The following is a 21,285-nucleotide window of genomic DNA, read 5'->3' as shown; positions in this document are numbered from 1 at the left end:
ATGACCAAATGATCTGTTTTCGTGATGTTGGTTGAGGGATAAATATTGGTTAGGACATTCTCTGGAGTTTAGAAGAATGAGAGGTGATTTCATTGAAACATACAAGATTCTGAAGGTGATTGTCAGGGTCGATGCTGAGAGGATGTTCCCCCTGGCTGGAGAGTCCAGAACTAGGGGGCACAGTCTCAGGATAAGGGGTCAGCCATTTAAGACAGAGATGAGGAGAAATTTCTTCACTCAGAGGGCTGTGAATCTTTGGAATTCTCTGCCCCAGAGGGCTGTGGATGCAGAGTCTCTGACTATATTCAAGGCTGAGATCGATAGATTTTTGGACTCTAGGGGAATCAAGGGATATGGGGATCGGGCAGAAAAGTGGAGTTGAGGTCGATGATCAGCCATGATCTTATTAAATGGCGGAGCAGGCTCGAGGGGCCGTATGGCCTACTCCTGCCCCTATTTCTTATGTCCTTAATCAGAACCTCCTTCCACTTACTGAGGACCTGAAAATATTCAAACAAGCCGACCTTCGGAGAAAGAATGGAGAAGTATCGCTGGTCAGAATCCCGTCTGTACATGAAATAGACCATCCCGGGCTTCTTCACAACATTACAGGCGACGTGATGGAGATCTGCGTCCCTCTTGGCCTCTTCCAGGACCTGAACAGGAACCCAGTGATGTACACATGGGGGGGTAAAACAAACACAGGACCAGATCATGAAGGTTTAGTGCTATGCACCATGTTGGCACCAACAACAGAGATGGCATTCTGCAAAGGAAACTGGGGCAATATTCTTTTAATAAAGAGTCAACATTGATCAAACTGACATTTTCTAATTTGACAAAGAAAATGAAGAAAAAAACAATCTGGCTAATTATGACATGACCTTTCACCCATCAACATTTAATGGTATCAGTTCTTATCCATTGCTCCTTCCATGCAGGTCAATCGAGGCTGCATTACTGCAGGCCCATTGTGAACGCACGCTGATGTGAAGCAGTTTTGGCTTCACATGGCTACGAATCTTTGGTATGAAGACACTCAAAGTGCACTCAGGCAAGAGGTAAGAGAGGTGCCCTGGGCAATACCGTTACACCACTAGTAGGGGATAGTTTCACTGGCAGAAGCAGGTGTTTTTTAAAAAATTCATTCTTGCGATATGGGCATCATTGGCAAGGCCAGTATTTATTTATTGCCTATCCCTAGTTGCCCTTGAGAAGGTGGTGGTGAGCCGCCTACTTGAACCGCTGCAGTCCGTGCGGTGAAGGTACTCCCACTGTGCCGTTAGGGAGGGAGTTCCAGGACTTTGACCCAGCGACGATGGAAAAATGGGCGTGTAGCCATCTAATTTCAAGACCGAGGTGTTTCACAACTGCTACTACCCATCACTTGACCCTGCCGGCTCTTTGTGAGTAGGGTTGCCAACCCTCCAGGATTGTCCTGGAGTCTCCAGGAATGAAAGATTAATCTCTTGGACACTGCTGTGAGCATACCCGGAGAAAAATCATAGGGGTATTAAAAAAATGGGTCTCTTTGTAATACCATTTCCATTTATTCGTTAAACAAAGTATTGAAGATGTGGGGTAAATGGCTTTTTGACTGGGTGGTGGTGCGGTTGGAGATAGGAAGTCATATGACGAAACCTCCAGGAATACATCTACCCAGAGTTGGCAACTCTATTTGTGAGCACTGGATTTTTTTCTCAAATTTGGCTCCCAAATTCCTGGGTTTCTCTGTGTAAGACTGCACTTCTGCAGTGGACTGCACCACGAGACACAGCTGCTGTGTCTGTGACCTGTTGCCCAGTTGCTTAAATGTTGAAGTAACTGATCAGCTTACAGCCCTTCCCCCACCGTGGCTGTTACTTACTGAGCCTACAACTGGTTCTACTGGTTCTTCAGCTTAAGCTACAGCCTGGTTCCTGGCTCGAGCCTCACGCTCCTGGGCTGCAGTACATTTCTCCACCATTTCTGCATCTTATGGTGACCTCCGTTTTTTTTTCCTGCCTTGCAACTGATTCCGAGCGCCCCCTGGACCATCATTCCCACAGAAATAGCTCCAGCAATGCATCCTCCGATACTCTGCCTTTCAAATAGCTTCTGCACTTCACTCACCCACCGAACTTGGACAACAGTTGGTCGATGCTCCGAGCCGACTCCACCTTACCTGCGTCAACTTTATCCCACCACGGGACCTCGAACATTAACTCTGGAACCTCTCCTATTGCCTCCTCTCTAGTTCCCATTTACTACCAGGATATATGTATCCTAATAATTGCTCCGTAACCATAACATAAGAAATAGGAGTAGGAGTAGGCCACATGGCCCCTTGAGCCTGCTCTGCCATTCAATAAGATCATGGCTGATCTGATCATGGACTCAGCTTCATTTTCCTGTCCGCTCCCCATAACTCTTTATCATTTAAGATACTGTCTTTTTTTGTCTTAAATTTATTCAATGTCCCAGCTTCCACAGCTCTCTGAGGCAGCGAATTCCATAGATCCACAACCCTCAGAAGAAATTTCTCCTTGTCTCAGTTTTAAATGGGTGGCCCCTTATTCTAAGATCATGCCCCCTAGTTCTAGTCTCCCCCATCAGTGGAAACATCCTCTCTGCATCCACCTTGTCTAGCCCCCTCATAATCTTACACGTTTCGATAAGATAACCTCTCATTCTGCTGAATTCCAATGAGCAGAGACCTATATAACTTGAGTATTCCCTGTGTCCATTCCCGTGCGAGTTTTGGCTGCTGCTCCGGACCTGAGGCTATCGCTTCTAATTCCAATTTTTTTCTCTACTTTTTACCACTTTTCTCTTTACCCCTCCTTGACCCCGCTTTCCTGTTGTCATGGCTCCTGTCATTTCTCCCCTCTCTGGTACTCTGCCCTCCCAAATCCCTACTCCAACCATTCAGCACTCCTCGACCTTCCTACTCTCTCCTGCCACCGTCTCAGGCTGGACTTCCTTTTAGATAAGTCTACAGCTTCCCTCTGTGCCTCTTTTGGCATCCTCCAAAGGGCCCGCCGTGGCACTCGATCGCTGCTTCCTCAGGAGCAGCAATCCCAACTGCCCCATCCTGCTCTCCCGCCGACCTTCCTACCCAGCCCGTCCGCTGGGGGCTAATCTTGCTAATCTCTTTCCTGTCTAACTCACCACTCCCAGTGCTGACGCTGTGGACTCTGGCAGTGGACCAGCTATCATTGTCCCTCTCTGCATCTTCTGCAGAATGACCGTTCGCTTGTGAACAAGGCCCTTGCCATCCATGAGCTTATTGTGGATGATTGCATTGACACCTGGGAATTCCTGGCCAAAGACCGCCCTAAGTGGAGGAAGAGCATCCGGGAGGGCGCTGAGCACCTCGTGTCTCGTCGCCGTGAGCATGCAGAAATCAAGCGCAGGCAACGGAAGGAGCATGTGGCAAACCTGTCCCACCCACCCCTTCCTTCAATCACTGTCTGTCCCACCTGTGACAGAGACTGTAATTGCCGTATGGGACTGTTCAGTCACCTGAGAACTCACTTTTAGAGTGGGAGCAAGTCTTCCTCGATTTCAAGGGACTGCCTATGATGATCGCATTGACATCATAACCTTGATGGCTGAGGGATGCTGACACCTTCCCCCTAAAGGAAGCCTCCATGCCTGGCTATACCTTCCACCACTTGCCCCGCTCAGTCCAGCACGGTTGTGGTGTGGCTCTTATCAAATCACACCTCGGTCTCTCTCCAACAAGGTTTCCGCCGCTACCACGGTACCTAAAAAGCTCTCATCAAAGTCACAAATGACATCCTGTGTGATTGTGACAAAGGTAAACTATTCCTCCGCGAACTGCCTGCAGCCTGTGACACAGTTGACCACTCTATCCTCCTCCAACGCCTCTCCACCGTCGTCCAACTGGATGGGACTGCACTCGCCTGGTTCCATTCTTATCTATCCAGTTGTAGCCAGAGAATCTCCTGCAATGCCTTCTCTTCCTGCTCTACTGTTACCTCTGGTTTCCCCCAAGGATTTATCCTTAGCCCCCTCCTATTTATCATTTACTTGCTGCCTCCCGGCAACATCATCCAAAAACACTGAGTCAGTTTCCACACGTACGCTGACAGCACCCAGCTCGACCTCATCACCACCTCTCTCGACCCCTCCACGGTCTCTAAATTGTCAAACTGCTTGTCCGACATCCAGTACTGAAAGAGCAGAAATTTAGTCCCCGTCAGAAACTCCATTTACTAGCCACCAACACCAGCCCTGTCCCTGGCAACTGTCTGAGGCTGAACCAGACTGTTCACAACCTTGGTGTCGTAGTTGACCCCGAGATGAGCTTGTGACCACATATCCGCGCCATCGCTAAGACCGTCTACTTCTACCTCTGTAACATCGCCTGACTCCGCTCTTGCTTCAGCTCATCTGCTGCTGAAACCCTCATCCATCCATGCCTTTGTTACCTCTAGACTTGACTATTCCAATGCACTCCTGGCTGGCCTCCCACGTTCTACCCTCCGTAAACTCAAGGTCATCCAAAACTCTGCTCGTGCTCTGACTCGCACCAAGTCACCCCTGTGCTCGCTGACCTACATTGGCTCTCTGTTAAGTTACACCTCAATTTTAATATTCTCATCCTTGTTTTCAAATCCCTCCATGGCCTCACCCCTCCCTATCTCTCTAATCTCCTCCAGCTTCACAGCCTTCACGCTACCTACGCTCCTCTAATTCTGGCCTCTTGAGCATCCTTGATTTTAATCGCTCAACCATTGGTGGCCGTGCCTTCAGCTACCAAGACCCTAAGCTCTGGAATTCCCTTCCTAAACCTCTCCGTCTCTCTTTCCTCCTTTTAAGATGCTCTGTAAAACCCACCTTTTTGACCAAGCTTTTGGTCATCTGCTCTAGTATCTCATGTGGTAAATTTTGTTTGATTACTATGTTAAAGGTGCTATATAAATCCAAGTTGTTGTTGAAGGAACCACCAACATAGTGTGTGACTTGGAGGGGATGATGTTCCCATGCACCTGCTGCCCTGTCCTTCTAGGTGGAGGTCGTGGGTTTGTGAGGCGCTGTCAAAGAAGCCATGACGAGTTGCTGCAGTGCATCCTGTAGATAGTAGACAATGCACCTATGGTGCGCCGGTGGTGGAGGAAGTTGTTTGAGTATAGAGATTCAGCCAATTTGACACACACAGTCTTTTATGTAAGATTTTGGAATGTGCCGTTGACCAGTGAGCCTGACATTCTAAATATGACTGTAACCTTAGAAAAGAATACTTGCAGTAAGCACTTCCTGTAATGTGATAAAGCTTTAGATGGGGACATCAGCAGCTATTATGGCAACTGAAAACCAACAGCATTCAACACAACTGGGTCTCCAAGGTTGCCTCTGGAGACAACGGCCAGAGCAACTTGCATTTATATAGCGCCTTTAATGGAGTAAAAATGTCCCAAGACACTTCACAGGATTGTAAATCAGATAAAAATTGACACTGAGCCAAAGAAGGGAGACATTAGGACAGGTGACCACACACTTGGTCAAAGAGGTAGGTTTTCAGTGGAGTTGTAAAGGAGGAGAGATGGAGAGGTGATGAGGTTTGGGGAAGGTATTTCAGAGTTTAAGGCCTCGACGGCTGAAGGTACGGCTGCCAGTGGTGGAGAAACACCAGAGACAAACATGAATGATGCCTGTGGCGAGTCTGGAGGCCAGATACCAGCACTTTGTTCTGGTCGGGGACAGCTCGACCCAGCAATTGCTGAGCCTGGACTGAAACATGACGACATTGGGCAGGCCCAGCGCCAGTCAATGTAAGTCACAGTTGTGACCCCTGCAATCCAAATGACCCGAATTCCACCCGGCAACGTAAAGGTGGTGAATTCATCATGCCAGCGGATACACCGACCCATAAATGCGTCACAAGTGCAACCTCACAGAGTGATTTTCCCTCCGTTTCCTTTGGGCATCTGTCAGCCAGCTACAGACTAAGGCTAACTAACTGCAACCAGGTCACATTTCTGGGCTCTTCATGAGTTTGAGGACCTGGGAAAGCGGGACGAAGCCGAATAGAAGAGGACAAAGAGGGAAGACAGTACATAACTTGAAGACTCCTCCTACCTTTCGAGCTTTCTCCTGGAGGTGTTGGATCTGCTCGGCGATCACAGTCAGTTTATTACAGGCACTGGCACGAACAAAGTCATCTGCCTGGGAAATACAAGCGCTTAAATTTAGTGGAGTTAAAATTGCTAAGTAGGCCCGACAATAAGACCTGTCCCATGTTGGTCTGCCATTCTGATCACCGGCGAGTAATCCACGTGTTACTTTGATCATAATCACACACATAGGAACAGGAGCAGGCCATTCAGCCCCTCGAACCTGTTCCGCCATTCAGTGTGATCATGGCTAGTCTGTATCTTAACTCCATCCACCCAGCTTGGTTCCATATCCCTTAATACCCTTGCCTAACAAAGATCTATCCATCTTTTCAATTTACCACAACAGCTTTCTGAGGAAGAGTTTTCCAGGCTTCCACTACCCTTTGTGTGAAGAAGTGCTCCTCTGAACGGCCCAGCTCTAATTTTAAGGTTATTTAACAGTTTGTAAAATGAAACACTTTTTCATGCACTGGAAGTACCCAGTAAATTCCCTTCTAAGTCACACACTGTTGAGGGTTGACAGTAAACATGGATTTGACATTTTAGAAACACTGGGGCAATTCCCCCTGATGAGTCAGTGGGCAAATGCCATGCCTGGTGTGATATTGAGGCATATAGACCAGAAGGTCTAAGGCTCAATCCCCTGTCTGTCTTGAGTTAACTGATCGGAGTCAGGGCATGAACTGCGGGGCTACAATTGCCTTCGATGCCTATGTGTTCGGGAGAGGGCGGGGGAAGGAAAATATAATCGGCTGATCAGTGCCGGACAAAATCCTGCTGGAAAGTGCATGTGGGGGTGGTAGCCGGGCTGGGCTATAATGTCTGGTAGATTGTCGACACTCACTGTGCAGGCTTGCACATGAAGAGTGGGTGAGATATCATAGGGCAGCTGGCAGCCAACAGAGGTGAAGTCTTGTTCTGGTGAGGGCGAGACTCCCGTTAGTCACTGGGGGAATTTGTTTAACTACTTTTTCTCTTGAACTTTTGCAACCACAGACGACTGAAGTCAAAGGTTGACTGGAAAGCACCCAAAATACCAACCGAGACAAGAATGAAACCTTAAACTGCTTCACAAGTAAAATACGATGGAAATACAGAGATCAATTCCAGATCAGGAATAACAGAAGGAGATGGGATCAAGCATGAGGGTTAGGCTGGAAGGAAATTTTTTTTCATTTAAGAATACAAGATAAGAACGTAAGAAATAAGAGCAGGAGTAGGCCATACGGCAACTCGAGCCTGCTCCGCCATTGCATAAAATCATGGCTGACCTTCGACCTCAACTCCACTGTCCCGCCATGCATCCATATCCCTTTATTCCCTGAGAGTCCAAAATTCTATCTATCTCATCTGAAGAGGGAAATAGATTCGCATTTGAAAAACAAAAATACTAAATGTTGCAGGAAAGGAACAGGGAAATGCAAGTAGAGCAGATTTCTCTGGTGTGGAACACAGCAACAATAGGCTGTGGTAGGGTACGGTAATGTCGTGGTTATATTACTAATCCAGAGACCTGGCCTAATAACCCGGAAAACATGAGATCGAGTCCCAAGACAGTTTCAAAATTTGAATTCAGTTTTGTTTTAAATCTGGAACTAAAAAGCTGGAAATAAAAAGCTGGTTATCAGTGACTATAAAGCTGTCAGATTGTCATAAAATAAAAACAGAAAATGCTAGAAATCTCAGCGGGCCAGGCAGCATCTGTGGAGCGAAAGTTAACGTTTCGGGTCTGTGACTCTTCATCAGAACTGGAAAAGTTCGAGGTGTAACAGATTCTTAAGGAAGTGCAGGGTCAGTGAGAGGGGCCGGGAAGGAAAGAACAAAAGGGAAGGTCTGTGAAAGGGTGGAAGGCAGGAGAGATTAGAGAGACAAAAGGGATGATGGTCAAACGTGAGATGGTAATGGGACAAGTTAGGAAACAAAATATGAGTCTAGATGGGGTGTGAATGGTGGAATAATCATCGGCTGCCCTGGGAAAGAGATAAAAGAGGGGTTGTAAGAAAGTGGGGGGGGGGGAGGGGGAGGGGGAGGGGGGGGGAGGGGGAGGGGGAGGGGGAGGGGGGGGGAGGGGGAGGGGGGGGGAGGGGGAGGGGGAGGGGGAGGGGGGGGGGAGGGGGAGGGGGAGGGGGGGGAGGGGGGGAGGGGGAGGAGAAGGAGGGGGGGGGTGAGTCATAAAAAAACAACTGGTTCACTACTGTCTTTTTTAGGGAAGGAAACCTGCCGTCCTTACCCGGTCTGGCCTTTTTCTGGCTCCAATCCCACACCGACTTAGTTGACTCTGAACTGCCCTCTGAAGTGGCCTGATGAGCCACCCAGTTGTATCAGCTACCAGCAGCTTAAGGTGGCAGCCCACCACCATCTCAGGGCAATAAATTGTCGGCCTTTCCAACCGACGCCCAGATCCCAAAATTAATTTTTAAAAATGGCTGAATATCCCTCTTCTCCAAAATCAGGACAATCGGTCAATCTTCTATACATATATATTAAATACTAATGTACAAAAATGACATGCACAACAGGCTGCGGCAGAATTACATGCCAGTTTAATCAGATAAATATCAATTGCTGCTACCCTATTTGCTGATTAATATCAAACAGCCGCAGACGCTGCTGTGGGCACGAACCAGAAAATAAGTACTGGGCGGAGTCAGAACAGCGTCACCCGATGATGGGCAGAAAGCAGATCGCAATGGGGGCTGTCATTACATTCAGTTGATCACAAACCCGGAAGAACACCACAGTTTCAAAATCTGCCATTGTTTAGTAATCAATCTTATGGATGCAGACTATAGATATACTCTCTGTGTAGTCACTGTATAGTTGCATAAGATGGAGACTTGTTTACCTGATGTACTATCAATAAGGTTTACACTGTGTATATACTATGCTGGCACCACTAGAGGGTGCAACTGGTGGAGACTGGGGTTTCCTGCCCTGTTGGCAGGGGCTGTATAAAAGGGTAGCAACCATACGGCTGCCTCACTCTGGAATAAAGGACCTAGGTCACTACAGTTTGAGTACAATACATTGCCTCATGGAGTCATTCATAGGTATATTACAGACATAATAACTGGCGACGAGAATACAGACTTTCACGCGATTATGGCTACCTTTGGCACACTAAAAGACTTCGCAGAGGGTGATGATTGGGATGCCTTCACGGAAAGGTTCGAGCTGTATTTCGTGGCAAATGACCTGGCAGGGAAGACAGATGCATCGGCAGAGAAGCGCAAGGCTATACTGCTGACCAGTTGTGGGCCTGAGGTCTACTGTCTCGTCAGGGACTTGCTGGCACCCACGAAGGCCAAGGATAAGACATATGATGAGTTGACTGAACTAATTAGCGACCAACTTAAACCAAAAGACAGCATCATCACGGACAGGCACAGATTCTACACTCACTGCAGACCTGAGGGCCAGGAGATTGCAAAATATGCTGCTGACCTCAGGAGACTTGCAGTACCGTGTGATTTTGGCACGCACCTCAACGAAGCATTGCAAGACAATTTCATTATAGGAATTGGCCACGAGGGCCTCCTTCACAATCTACTATCTGCCGACACCACAGTCAACCTGCAGAAGGCCATCAGCATCAGTCAGGCATTTATGAACTTGACCTGCAGCACCAAGCAAATTATTCATCCTGTGGACTCAAACCCGGCAAGTACTGTACACAGAATGGTGCCTTTCACAAGCAAGACTGTAGAATGTGGCTCTGCCCAGGGCAGAGAGCACAGACCTCAGGGTTCCAGAACTCAAAGTCCGCTGATGGGTGCTAATCGAGTAGCACCATGCTGGCGTTACGGAGGAAACCATAGGGCTCACCAGTGTCGGTTTGCTGAGTACGTATGCAAAGCCTGTAACACGAAGGGCCACTTCCAGCGTATGTGTAAAAGAAATACGACTCATCATCTAGCAGTGGAGTCGGTAGATGACTTTGAATCCAGTGGGGGAGTATGATGATTTGGCCACAGAGGCAGCTCAGCCCCAAAAAAAAGTGTATGGAGTGTACCACCGATTGTCCTCCAATGAAGATGGAAGTCGAGATAAACGGTGTTCCAGTCTTCATGGAAGTGGACATGGGAACGAGCAGTCAGTGATGAGCCAGGATGCCTTTGAGAGCTATGGAACGAAAAACGACCCGAGCTGGTTCCAGTACAGGAAAAGTTGTGCACCTACACCAAGGAGCTGATCCCAGTCCTTGGTAGTGCGGTTGTAAGTGTAATCCATAATGGCGTGGTGCACAAGTTACCTCTGTGGATTGTTGCTGGTGATGGTACAACGCTACTCAGAAGAAAGTGGATGGGGAAGATCCAGTGGAAATGGGAAGACCGCTTCACTCCAGCAATCGATGTCCCCCATGCTCAGCAGCAGAGCAAAACCTCACCTTCGCTTGGGCCAGGCACCAGAGAACAGACCAGCGCAGCACCTGAGGCACAGACCGTCCATCACGACTGCATGGCAATGATCCGATCAGAACAACCTAAAAGTACCTTCCCGGCTCCAGTGGCAGGACTCCTGGGGAGGAAGATCGAATTCACAGGCATTCTTTCAGCTTTTGTGGCAGAATCGCAGGAGAGAAGGATCAAGGCAGTCGACCTCGAGGACAGAGGCAAGGTGGCATCCCTGCTGCAGCGAGATGCAGCATGGCTGAAAAAAAAGATGGCCGTGGTAATACCACGAGGTGCAACGCTGAGGGACCAACACGTGGTGTCTAACAAAGGATTTGATTGGGGTAAAGCCAGCAGGGTTCTCTTAAAGGAGACCTGCAACCAACTGAACTTAAAGAGACATTGTATGCATGGCAATCAATGTAACCAACTGATTAAGATTGTGAACAAAATGTTGTTACGAGATGTCAGGAGTAGCAAGTGAGCGAATTCGGGAGGGTAAAGGTGCTGATCCTGATGCCATGCCCCAGGTGTCCCCACAAGTTATAGACCAGCAACCTCAGGAGGGTGAAGGCACTGATCCTGATACCCTGCTCCAGGTCTATCCCACATTGCAGGCACCCGATGGCACTATTCGCCACGGACCTGGAAACGGAAACGGTGCCGATATGTGCAATTGGCCGCCATTGCCCACCATCCGGGTGGAGACAGCGCAGGCTCGGCCATGTCTGGGAGCGAAAGGTCAGAACCAATGAGTTCGCCAAATGGGACCTGGCTCCCAACACCGTTAGAGAGCAGGCAGAAGATTCTGAGATTTTGCAGCCCTCAAAGGAGGACAGGGAGGCCACACACATCTGTGGCTCTGCCCACCACTAGGCAATGGCAAAGGCCCCGAGTCCTGGCAAGGTGAGCGAACCAAGCCCACCCCGTTAGCAGGGGACGCAGCGCCGCCATCAGACGACTAGGACCGCGTCTGGTTGCTCTGGAACCAGCGTCCTCGCATACCTGTACTGTTACCTCCGTACTGGCCATGACTGAACCATGAATGCAATCTACCCAATCCTGGCGCACGACCATAAAACATAACGAATGTAGGTCACTGAACCAAGGTGTCACGATACAAACTGCTTTTTTTCCCTTCCTTTCTTTGTACTTGCATTGTGTCTGATCCTGTATGTTAATGTAACGGGCCAGTTGCATGATCTCGCTGTTGGGAGCGGGGGAGGGGGGGAGGAAATGGATGTATGTAGCCATGGACACACAAATGGATCACACCCAGAACCCACTGGAACCTCCACTGCATCATCGAACCTTCCAATTTGGTAACCACTACCCAACGTTGTGGCAAAAGGACTTGGGGGTTAACAGGGAGAGAGCCAAGCTGAAGCACAGCCAAGGTGCAAGGGCTATTGTCACTTAAGTCTGGTGCGAGCTAAGCCAGAACACACAGTGCAAAGGTAATTGGCATAAAGGACTTAGGGGAGAGTAATATTATATATGCAGACTATAGATATACTCTGTGTAGTCACTGTATAGTTACATAAGATGGAGACTTGTTTACCTGATGTACTATCAATAAGGTTTACACTGTGTATATACTATGCTGGCACCACTAGAGGGTGCAACTAGTGGAGACTGGGGTTTCCTGCCCTGATGGCAGGGGCTGTATAAAAGGGGAACCAAGGTCACTACAGTTTGAGTACAATACATTGCCTCGTGGAGTCATTTATAGGTACATTACAGACATAATACAATCATTTTAACTAAACTGCACGCTGCTGTCAGTCACACATCATTTACAAGACACGGAACTTCCGTTACTTGACTATGGATTCACAGTTGCACCAATATTAACACATTTCCTCAACAAAAATAAACTTTTACACAAGAATATTTCATCAATGCTGACAAAATCTAGATGACCCAAGGGCCTGATTTTTGGCTTTGATGATTTCGGGGCGGTAATGACGGCGGGGCGGTAAAGTTTGCGCCTATATAGTAACATTGGGCAGCTCTCCCTGAGTCAGGGGGTGCAGCGCTAAGGGAGGCGATGTACACTCTCTGAGGGTATTAGCATGGGAAACTCCCGAGCTAAAGAGCCGGACCGGGAGCACTCCGAGAGACACCTGGGGAGAAAAAAAGAAGAAAAAAAAACACAAAAACATTCCCAAAACATTGCTCACGCAACCACAACATAAATCGCAAAAAAAATTAAAAGAAAAAGCATCACACTTACCTTAGGAGTCCATTACTTACCTCTCCTCTGTCGGTACAGAATGGACTGCCCGATTTCCCAGGTGTTCACTGCGGGGTGCGCGGGTCGGGCAAGAGTCAAACCTCGCGCCGGTGTCACAACCAGGAGCGTTGCTCTTCCGGGCGGTGCTGCTCTGCGCCACCGCAAAACCGGACCCGAGGATTGCCGCGGGGCGCTGGAGGCTGACCACTCGCCCAGAACAGCTCACCGTCGCCATTGCTGCCGCTCCGGGGCAAACAACGGCGCAGAGAGGAGACGAAAATCCACTCCCAAATGTTTCAGTACTAACAGTTCAAAGGCATCGGTAGATTGAGTGTTAATGTGGTTTCACACTATTCTACCATCCCTTGTTATAAAACTTCCTCCCTCCCCCAAACCGAATCACAATTGCAGGACTGCTGTGATGGGGAAACAATCGGGCAGGTACCTAGAAGGATGATCGAATGGGACAAAGGGCTTCTTGATCCAAACCTATCTAGTCACCTTGGGAAAAAAAACTAGACACAATACGGATTTTAGTTCAAAATAAATTGGAAGAAAGTTAGCAAGCATTCAGAAATAACACCTTAATTGTGACGCTCGTTGACCTTCTAAGCTCAGTAGGCCGTGCTCGTCCCTGTCAGTCAAAAGGTAGTGAGTTCAAGCTCTATTTCAGTTCTTGAATATGTGATCGAGACTGACACTTCAGCACAGTACTGAGGGAGTGCTACATTGTCAGAGGTGCTGTCTTGCGGGTGAGATGTTAAACCGAGGCCCTGTCTACCTCTTCCGGTGGATGTGAAAGTTACACGCAATATATTAAAAGCAGGAAATTCTCCCAGTGTTCTGGCCAACACGCTTTTTCAACCAAAACCAAATGAACCGGTCCTACATTACAGCAGTGACTACACTTCAGGAGTACTTAATTGTCTGTAAAGCACTTTGTGAAATCCTGAGGTCGTGAAAGGCGTTATATAAATGAAAAGTTTTTTTCATCCAATTTGCTGGTTATGGAACTTTGCAGTGTACAAATTGGCTGATTGACTTGCCTTCTCGACCTCCATTGTACGTGACGCACTTTGAGACGTCCTGAACACATGATCAAGCAAGTTCTCTCTCTGTGTGATCAGACCTGATCCGCATGATTGTAAGTGACAAAAAACATGTTTCACTTCTGTTTAAGAGGCTGTCTCAGTTCAGCGTCTGACAAGCCAGACAAACACCCTCCCTAGACTCGAAAGTAAATGCACCGTGGCTTCGAACAAACCACAAGAAACCAAGCGGGTAGACTAGTGTTATTTTTCATACCCAGTCAGATATTAGCTGTGGCTCAGTGGGTACCTTTCTTGCTGCTGAGTCAGAAGGTTGTGGGTTCAAACCCCACTCTGGAGACTTGAGCACAAAATCTAGGTTGACACTCCAGTACAGTAGAGGGAGTTCTACACTGACGGAGGTGCTGTGTTTTGCATGAGATGTTAAACCGAGACCCTGTCTCCCATGTCAGGTGGATGTAAAAGATCCCACGGCACTATTTCAAGCCACTATTTCCTGGCCAATATTTGTCCTTCAACCAACATCACTAAAATTGATCATTTGGTCATTGCGGTTTATGGGAGCTTGCTGTGCGCAAATTGGCTGCCACGTTTCCTACATTACAACAGTGACCACACTACAAAAGTACTTAATTGGCTGTTAAATGCTTTGGGACGTCTAGAGTTGTGAAAGGCAATATATAAATGCAATTCTTTCTTATACCCCGAGGGAGTGCTGCACTGTCGGAGGTGCCATCTTTCGGATGAGACATTAAACCGAGGCCCCGTCTGCTCTCTCAGGTGGATGCAAAAGATCCCATGGCACTATTCCGAAGAAGAGCAGGGGAGTTCTCCCTGGTGTCCTGGACAATATTTAGCCCTCAATCAACATAACAAAAACTGATTATCTGGTCATTATCACATTGCTGTTTGTGGGATCGTGCTGTTGCCGGGTTTCCCACATTACAACAGTGACTACACTTCAAAACTACTTAATTGGCTGTCAAGCGCTTTGGGACGTCCGGTGGTTGTGAAGGATGCTATATAAATGCAAGTCTTTTTTACCCAATTGGAGGAGTCACATAAATAGAAATAAAAGGTTTCATAGTTGGCTGTTTTAAAAGGTATGAGATAAAATTCAGAGAGACACGCAATCTATATAAAAAGACGAGTGCACACTTCCTGTTTAGGGCACTTCCTGTGTCACGATTTTGTCGCACTTGGAGCAGGGCCTGGATATAACTTTCACCCTCAGCGTCGTGTATTATATTTCTGTTAATTGACAGTTTGCACTGTTGCTTATCGAAGGTCCTATTCCAAGATGTATTTGCTTCATGGGTTCTTGCTTAAGAATTCATAGCAACACATTGCTATTAAGAACTAGTTGGTTTATTAACAAAGGTTTAACTATCACACGACGCATTACCAGTTCATTCACCAGGCTCACAACTGCATACCTCATCGTAGATGACCTAGATCCAACTGACTGGGGTTTTATTGAGTCTTGTGAACATCACGTGACTGGCTAAGCCACCCCCAATGCAACAGCTCTACCAACTCTTTCAAACTATAACTTTAAGCCAAGTGTCCCCTTTGGCGGAGGGACACAACGACTTGAACCTGCAAATGTACAAATAAACGTTAAAGGAAACTGTAACAAATCAAATTAAAATTTTGTTCCCTGTTGTAATGATGCACTCCAGCCCCTCTGGTGCCCATGGGTTGTAGAAGGCCTTGTGCGTACCGGCAGACATCGCATGCTCCATCTTCAGGGACACTCTGGCGCGAACAGAATATTTGCTACGACCACCAAGATCTGCACCTGTGGCGGCTCCACTCAGGGCAACAGTTCGACAACTATTTTAACTGATCTCGTATTCCGAAATAACTTTCAGCAATTTCCAGGGGCTCAGGACTGTAGTGCTGTTCTAACTTCCTTAGAATCTCCCTAAGTGGTGTGTCTTTTGGCTTGACAAGAACAAGCACATTTTTCAGGGTTTCATTCACTTTGGGGCCTACTTCAGTCAAGAAAATAGCTCGTTTTCTTTCCAACACCACTCAGTTACGGTTTTCACCATCGGGGACTTTGATGATACTATTCACGGTGAAAAACATTTCTAGCCGTTCCACATACGCTCCAAAAGTCTCACAGTTGCGATGGAATTCAGCCAAGCGCCCTATTATTCTCATAGGCACGGCCATCAGGACTCAACTCTGGCAGTTCAGCCAAGTGACTGCAAACAAAAGACCTCTCTAGTCTCTCTGTTGTTTGGCTGGAATCAACCACAAACAAAAATTTCAGCTAGGGAATCCGATTATTCCATCCTTCATCGCCAAGGTGACCGATCACCTGATGTCTTTGTTGCATTTACAGCAATGGCTGTATTACCACATTAGTCCACTAGGTGGAACTACATTACAACAGACTCCATAACAGCTCTACAAATCTGTGAGCATCCTCACTGGTGCATACATTACAGCAGTGTGGAGGCCCCGACCTGCGTGAGAACACCAGCGGCAGGTCGGGGCCACAAAAGGAGCTGTGAGCAGTGGCCTGGGAGCAGCGTGGAGGCATACTACTCCAGGGAGCAGCACGAGCTGCGACGGCAGCAAAGAGTGACGTCATCAGGATCTAGGTCGGTGATTGGAGTGTGGGCAGATACAGCAGGAGCGCCGAGATCGGGGCGAAGGAGCGGCGAGAGACTGTGGAGGGATGTGATCAGGGCCCAGCAGAGGCGTAAGTTCAGGGCCAGGGGGCCACTGGACCAAGACCTAGCTCTGTCAAGCCCGTGTGGTGGCTGGTGTGCAACGGCCACCACACGTTAAAAGAATCCACGCACAGGCATCTTCCACCCTTCAACATGTAGTTCAGGATCTGGAATATTAGGTCCTTCATTGGAACACCCGTGAACTTAGCCATTTTTGGCGTGGAAGAAAGTCATACTCGTTTCGAGGGGCCGCCTATGATGATGATGCATTACAGTCGCTTAATTCTCATATTGGAACCGATGCATTATTACACGCTGGACCTGTGCCACTGTTCTAAAATGCATCATACTAGTAAGAAGGGAGGGGAAGGAGAGTGAGTGGGCCTTAGCTGGATGAGCCAATTTTTTTTTTTGCTCGTCACTTTCAGCCTCATGCTGGTGATAGAAGCAAGAGGAATCCCTATTATTCAAAGTAATAACCTTGCATTCCACTCTCCCCCCGCTGAAGTCTGGTGACCAACACATTCAACAACAACAACTTGTATTTATATAGCGCCTTTAACGTAATGAAACGTCCCAAGGCGCTTCACAGGAGTGTTATGAGATAAAAATTTGACATCGAACTGCATAGGTAGAAATTAGCGCAGCTTGGTCAAAGAGGTAGGTTTTACGGAGCGTCTTGAAGGAGGAAAGGGAGGGAGAGAAACTGAGCGGCTTAGGCAGGGAGTTCCAGAGCTTGGGGCCCAGGCAGCAGAAGGCACGGCCACCAATGGTTGAGCGATTATAATCAGGGATGCTCAAGAGGGCAAAATTAGAAGAGCACAGACATCTCGGGAGGTTGTGGGGCTCAAGGAGATTACAGAGATAGGGAGTGGCGAGGCCATGGAGGAATTTGAAAATAAGGATGAGAATTTTGAAATCGAGGTGTTGCTTAACCGGCAGCCAATGTAGGTCAGCGAGCACAGGGGTGATGGGTGAGCGGGACTTGGTGCAAGTTAGGACATGGACAGCCGAGTTTTGAATCACCTGTGGTTTACTCAGGGTAGAATGTGGGAGGCCACCCAGGAGTGTGTTGGAATAGTCAAGTCTAGAGGTAACAAAGGCATGGATGAGGGCTTCAGCAGCGGATGAGCTGAGGCAAGGGCGGAGACGGGCGATGTTACGGAGGTGGAAATAGGCGGTCTTCGTTATGCTGTGGATATGTGGTCGAAAGCTCATTTCGGGGTCCATGACACCAAGGTTGCGAACAGTCTGGTTCAGCCTCAGACAGAAGTTGGGAAGAGGGATGGAGTCAGTAGCTAGGGAACATTCCTCACATTGTACGAACTCCTGATATTCCGTCTGCCTATTCCATCACATCATCGAACCATGTTTCTCTTTGCCTGCCTCTTGATCCATTACCATCAACTTTTCCATACAGCAACCACCCAACATCTTTCCTCATGACTCCCAAACAATGTGCCCATGGGATGTCATTCTTCAGATCTTTTCACCCATATCTCCGCTCTTTTTCCTTGTGCTAGTTGAAGGAGCCTGCCGTTAGTGGTTCTTCTTGTCCCAGTAGTTGTCAGTCTAAGTCTGTAGCAGGCATCGTTCTGTTACCCCAATAGACACTTGGCACATCGTAATGGTTAAAGGACAGAGGGGGAGGAGTGCTCTACAATCAGAGCCCCAGTGCCAGGCAGCGGGCACACTGACTGACAGTAGAAAGATGTTACGTGACGGCAGATGAGAGAGGGGATTTTATAGAATGCCAAGTCGAGGCATGCTCTGGATGGGAATGCGTATGGGCGCAGAGGGCAAGGCCACTACATGGTGTGTTCGAAATCCCAGTCTGTCCTGAGTTAGCTAATCTTGTCCCGGGGTAGCAGTGGGGGCAACCACAATTGTCGTCAGTGTACCTGGGCCAACGAAGAACAAAACCAGGCTTGGCTCCCATTCTTAATTGCGATCCAGCAACTCCTACTGGAAGTGTGAATGTCGAATGAGGGCGGAGTTAAGCCCAGTCACGAGGGCAGGGTTGGGCTCAGACACGAGGGCAGGGTTGGGCCTCGGTCATGAGGGCAGAGTTGGGCTCAGACACGAGGGCAGGGTTGGGCCTTGGTCACGAGGGCAGAGTTGGGGTCAGACACGAGGGCAGAGTTGGGCCTTGGTCATGAGGGCAGAGTTGGGGTCAGATACGAGGGCAGGGTTGGGCTCAGACACGAGGGCAGGTTTGGGCCTCAGACACGAGGGCAGGGTTGGGGCCAGACACGAGGGCAGGGTCGGGGCCAGACACGAGGGCAGGGTTGGGCCTCAGACACGAGGGCAGGGTTGGGGCCAGACATGAGGGCAGGGTTGGGGCCAGACACGAGGGCAGGGTTGGGGCCAGACACGAGGGCAGGGTCGGGGTCAGACATGAGGGCAGGGTTGGGGTCAGACATGAGGGCAGGGTTGGGGCCCAGTCACGAGGGCAGGGTTGGGGCCCAGACACGAGGGCAGGGTTGGGGCCAGACACGAGGGCAGGGTTGGGGCCAGACACGAGGGCAGGGTTGGGGCCAGACACGAGGGCAGGGTTGGGCCTCAGTCATGATGCCTTCCACAGTTGAATGCGCTGCTGGCACTCACTGGCTTGGTCCCTGCATGAAGAACAACCCCTAGGGTAAAAAAACTCAAGAGTAACCATCACTCATGGAACTGCAGTCCAACAGTAGGCCGCGGCTTGGCTGAGAAGAGAAGGGGCTGTGGACCCTACCTTTTGGATTTGCTCTGCCAGGGCTACAATGTCGAGAGGGTCTCCGATCCGATTGGTTCGGTAGGTGCTGATCAGCTGCAGGCCAGCAGGATTGTCACAGCTCTCCACCTGCGCCGCTGCAAACAAAACAAGAACCATTAAGGAGGCGCAATCAGTCCCGCTGGCTTAGTGGGTGAATGCACCACGTGCTGTGGGGTGAGGGCGCGGATTCCACTGCCCGGGGAGCAGCTGGGTGTTGCAATTAGCCTCAGCGCCCCGGGACTTGGGTGGGAAATCAAAGTCAGCCAGGGTACTCGCTTCCGACCTTTGAACCCCGCAGGAAAGTGCTCGTGCGGACACCGCGTGCGGCCCTTCTGGTTGCAAAGCCTGCTGGGAAGCATTCAACATGCCCACACTTTGAGGAATGGTGATTTGAGCCAGGTACCAAAGGGCGGCCGGCGCTCACAGAGTCATTCCCCATGGAAATACGGTGTTTGCGGAAGGAGGTGAGAATCTGATCAAACAAAATCACCTGGACCGAGGGCTGCCAATTCTGATTAGAAGCATGCCCGGAGCTCTAGTCACGTGACTGCCTGGTCACGTGACATCTGCAAATGTTACTGCATTTACCACATAAAAGGTTGGATATCCTGTAGTTGAGTTTCTTTGTTCGTAGTTTTGTGCCAGCAGCTGTTGTTTGAGAGGTTCCAAGGATCAGGAGGCCACCATGAGGTGAAGAAACTACCTTAAAACACTTCCGTATTGTAAAAGACACTGGCCGAGAAATTGGCTGAAAAACGGGTGCTGCATGGCCACCCAAGTCCCCAGAATGGCGGGCAGGAAGAGTATGCACACAATTCCAACAGGAAGCATGCCTCCCGCCATATTGGTAAGGGCAAACAACAGGCATCCTTTACCCATGCCTGAAGCAGGCTTTAGACCCTTTCCATATGCAAATAAGGGGCCTAACCCCTGCCTGAGGTCATGCTGCAACATTGGTTTGCCCCGAGGAAGCCAGAGCCAGCACACTCGTAAACCAAGCCTGGGATCGCCCACGGTAAAAACCCCACCACTCCCTGGCCCCGAGCCTCTATCACCCTCCCCCTTGGTACTGTCCTTCAGGCTCCTCAACCCCCAATCTCTCCCCACTGCTCAGCCCCCAACCCGAGATCTCCAACCCAGGCACCGATCCCACAGGCTGCTGCTTCCGCTGCCCCCCCAAGCACCCAAGCCCGCGACACCTTCCTGGGAGCGTTCCTGTTATGGTCTGCCCGAGCTCGGAACTGTCAGCACTGCGTCTGAGCCCGGGACGGTCAGTGCTGTGTGTGTCTGAGCCTGGGACGGTGCTGTGTCTGAGTCAGGGACGATCAGTGCCGTGACTGAGCCCGGGACGGTCAGTGCTGTGTGTGTCTGAGCCCGGGACGGTCAGTGCTGTGTGTTTTTGAGCCCGGGACGGTCAGTACCGTGTCTGAGCTCGGGACGGTCAGTGCTGTGTGTGACTGAGCCCGGGATGGTCAGTGCTGTGTGTGTCTGAGCCCGGGACGGTCAGTGCTGTGTGTATCTGAGCCCGGGACGGTGAGTGCCGTGTCTGAGCCCGGGACGGTCAGTGCCGTGTCTGAGCTCGGGACGGTCAGTGCTGTGTCTGAGCTCGGGACGGTCAGTGCTGTGTGTGTCTGAGTCCGGGACGGTCAGTGCTGTGTGTGTCTGAGCCCGGGACGGTAAGTGCCGTGTCTGAGTCCGGGACGGTCAGTGCTGTGTGTGTCTGAGTCCGGGACGGTCAGTGCTGTGTCTGAGCCTGGGACGGTCAATGCCGTGTCTGAGCCCGGGACGGTCAGTGCTGTGTCTGAGCCCGGGATGGTCAGTGCCGTGTCTGAGCCTAGGACGGTCAGTGCTGTATCTGAGCCCGGGATTGTCAGTGCTGTGTCTGAGCTCGGGACAGCCAGTGCCGTGTGTGTCTGAGCCCGGGACGGTCAGTGCTGTGTGTGTTGAGCCCGGGACGGTCAGTGCTGTGTCTGAGTCCGGGACGGTCAGTGCTGTGTGTGTCTGAGTCCGGGACGGTCAGTGCTGTGTGTGTTGAGCCCGGG

General features: G+C 49.6%; 1 protein-coding gene across 1 annotated transcript in view; it reads right to left on the bottom strand.

Annotated features, from left to right (window-relative positions):
- The window catches only part of c18h1orf50 (chromosome 18 C1orf50 homolog), a 59,274-nt gene that overhangs the window by 872 nt on the left and 37,117 nt on the right, over positions 1-21,285 (bottom strand). The window contains 3 exon segments of the mRNA XM_070860175.1: positions 525-656; positions 6,088-6,174; positions 19,223-19,338. Coding sequence (XP_070716276.1) covers positions 525-656; positions 6,088-6,174; positions 19,223-19,338 — 335 coding nt within the window.

The sequence above is a fragment of the Pristiophorus japonicus genome, chromosome 18, assembly GCF_044704955.1.
Source record: "Pristiophorus japonicus isolate sPriJap1 chromosome 18, sPriJap1.hap1, whole genome shotgun sequence".
Lineage (NCBI taxonomy): Eukaryota > Metazoa > Chordata > Chondrichthyes > Pristiophoridae > Pristiophorus > Pristiophorus japonicus.
Note: the sequence above shows the minus strand (reverse complement) of the source record. Positions and strands in the feature narration are given on the sequence as shown.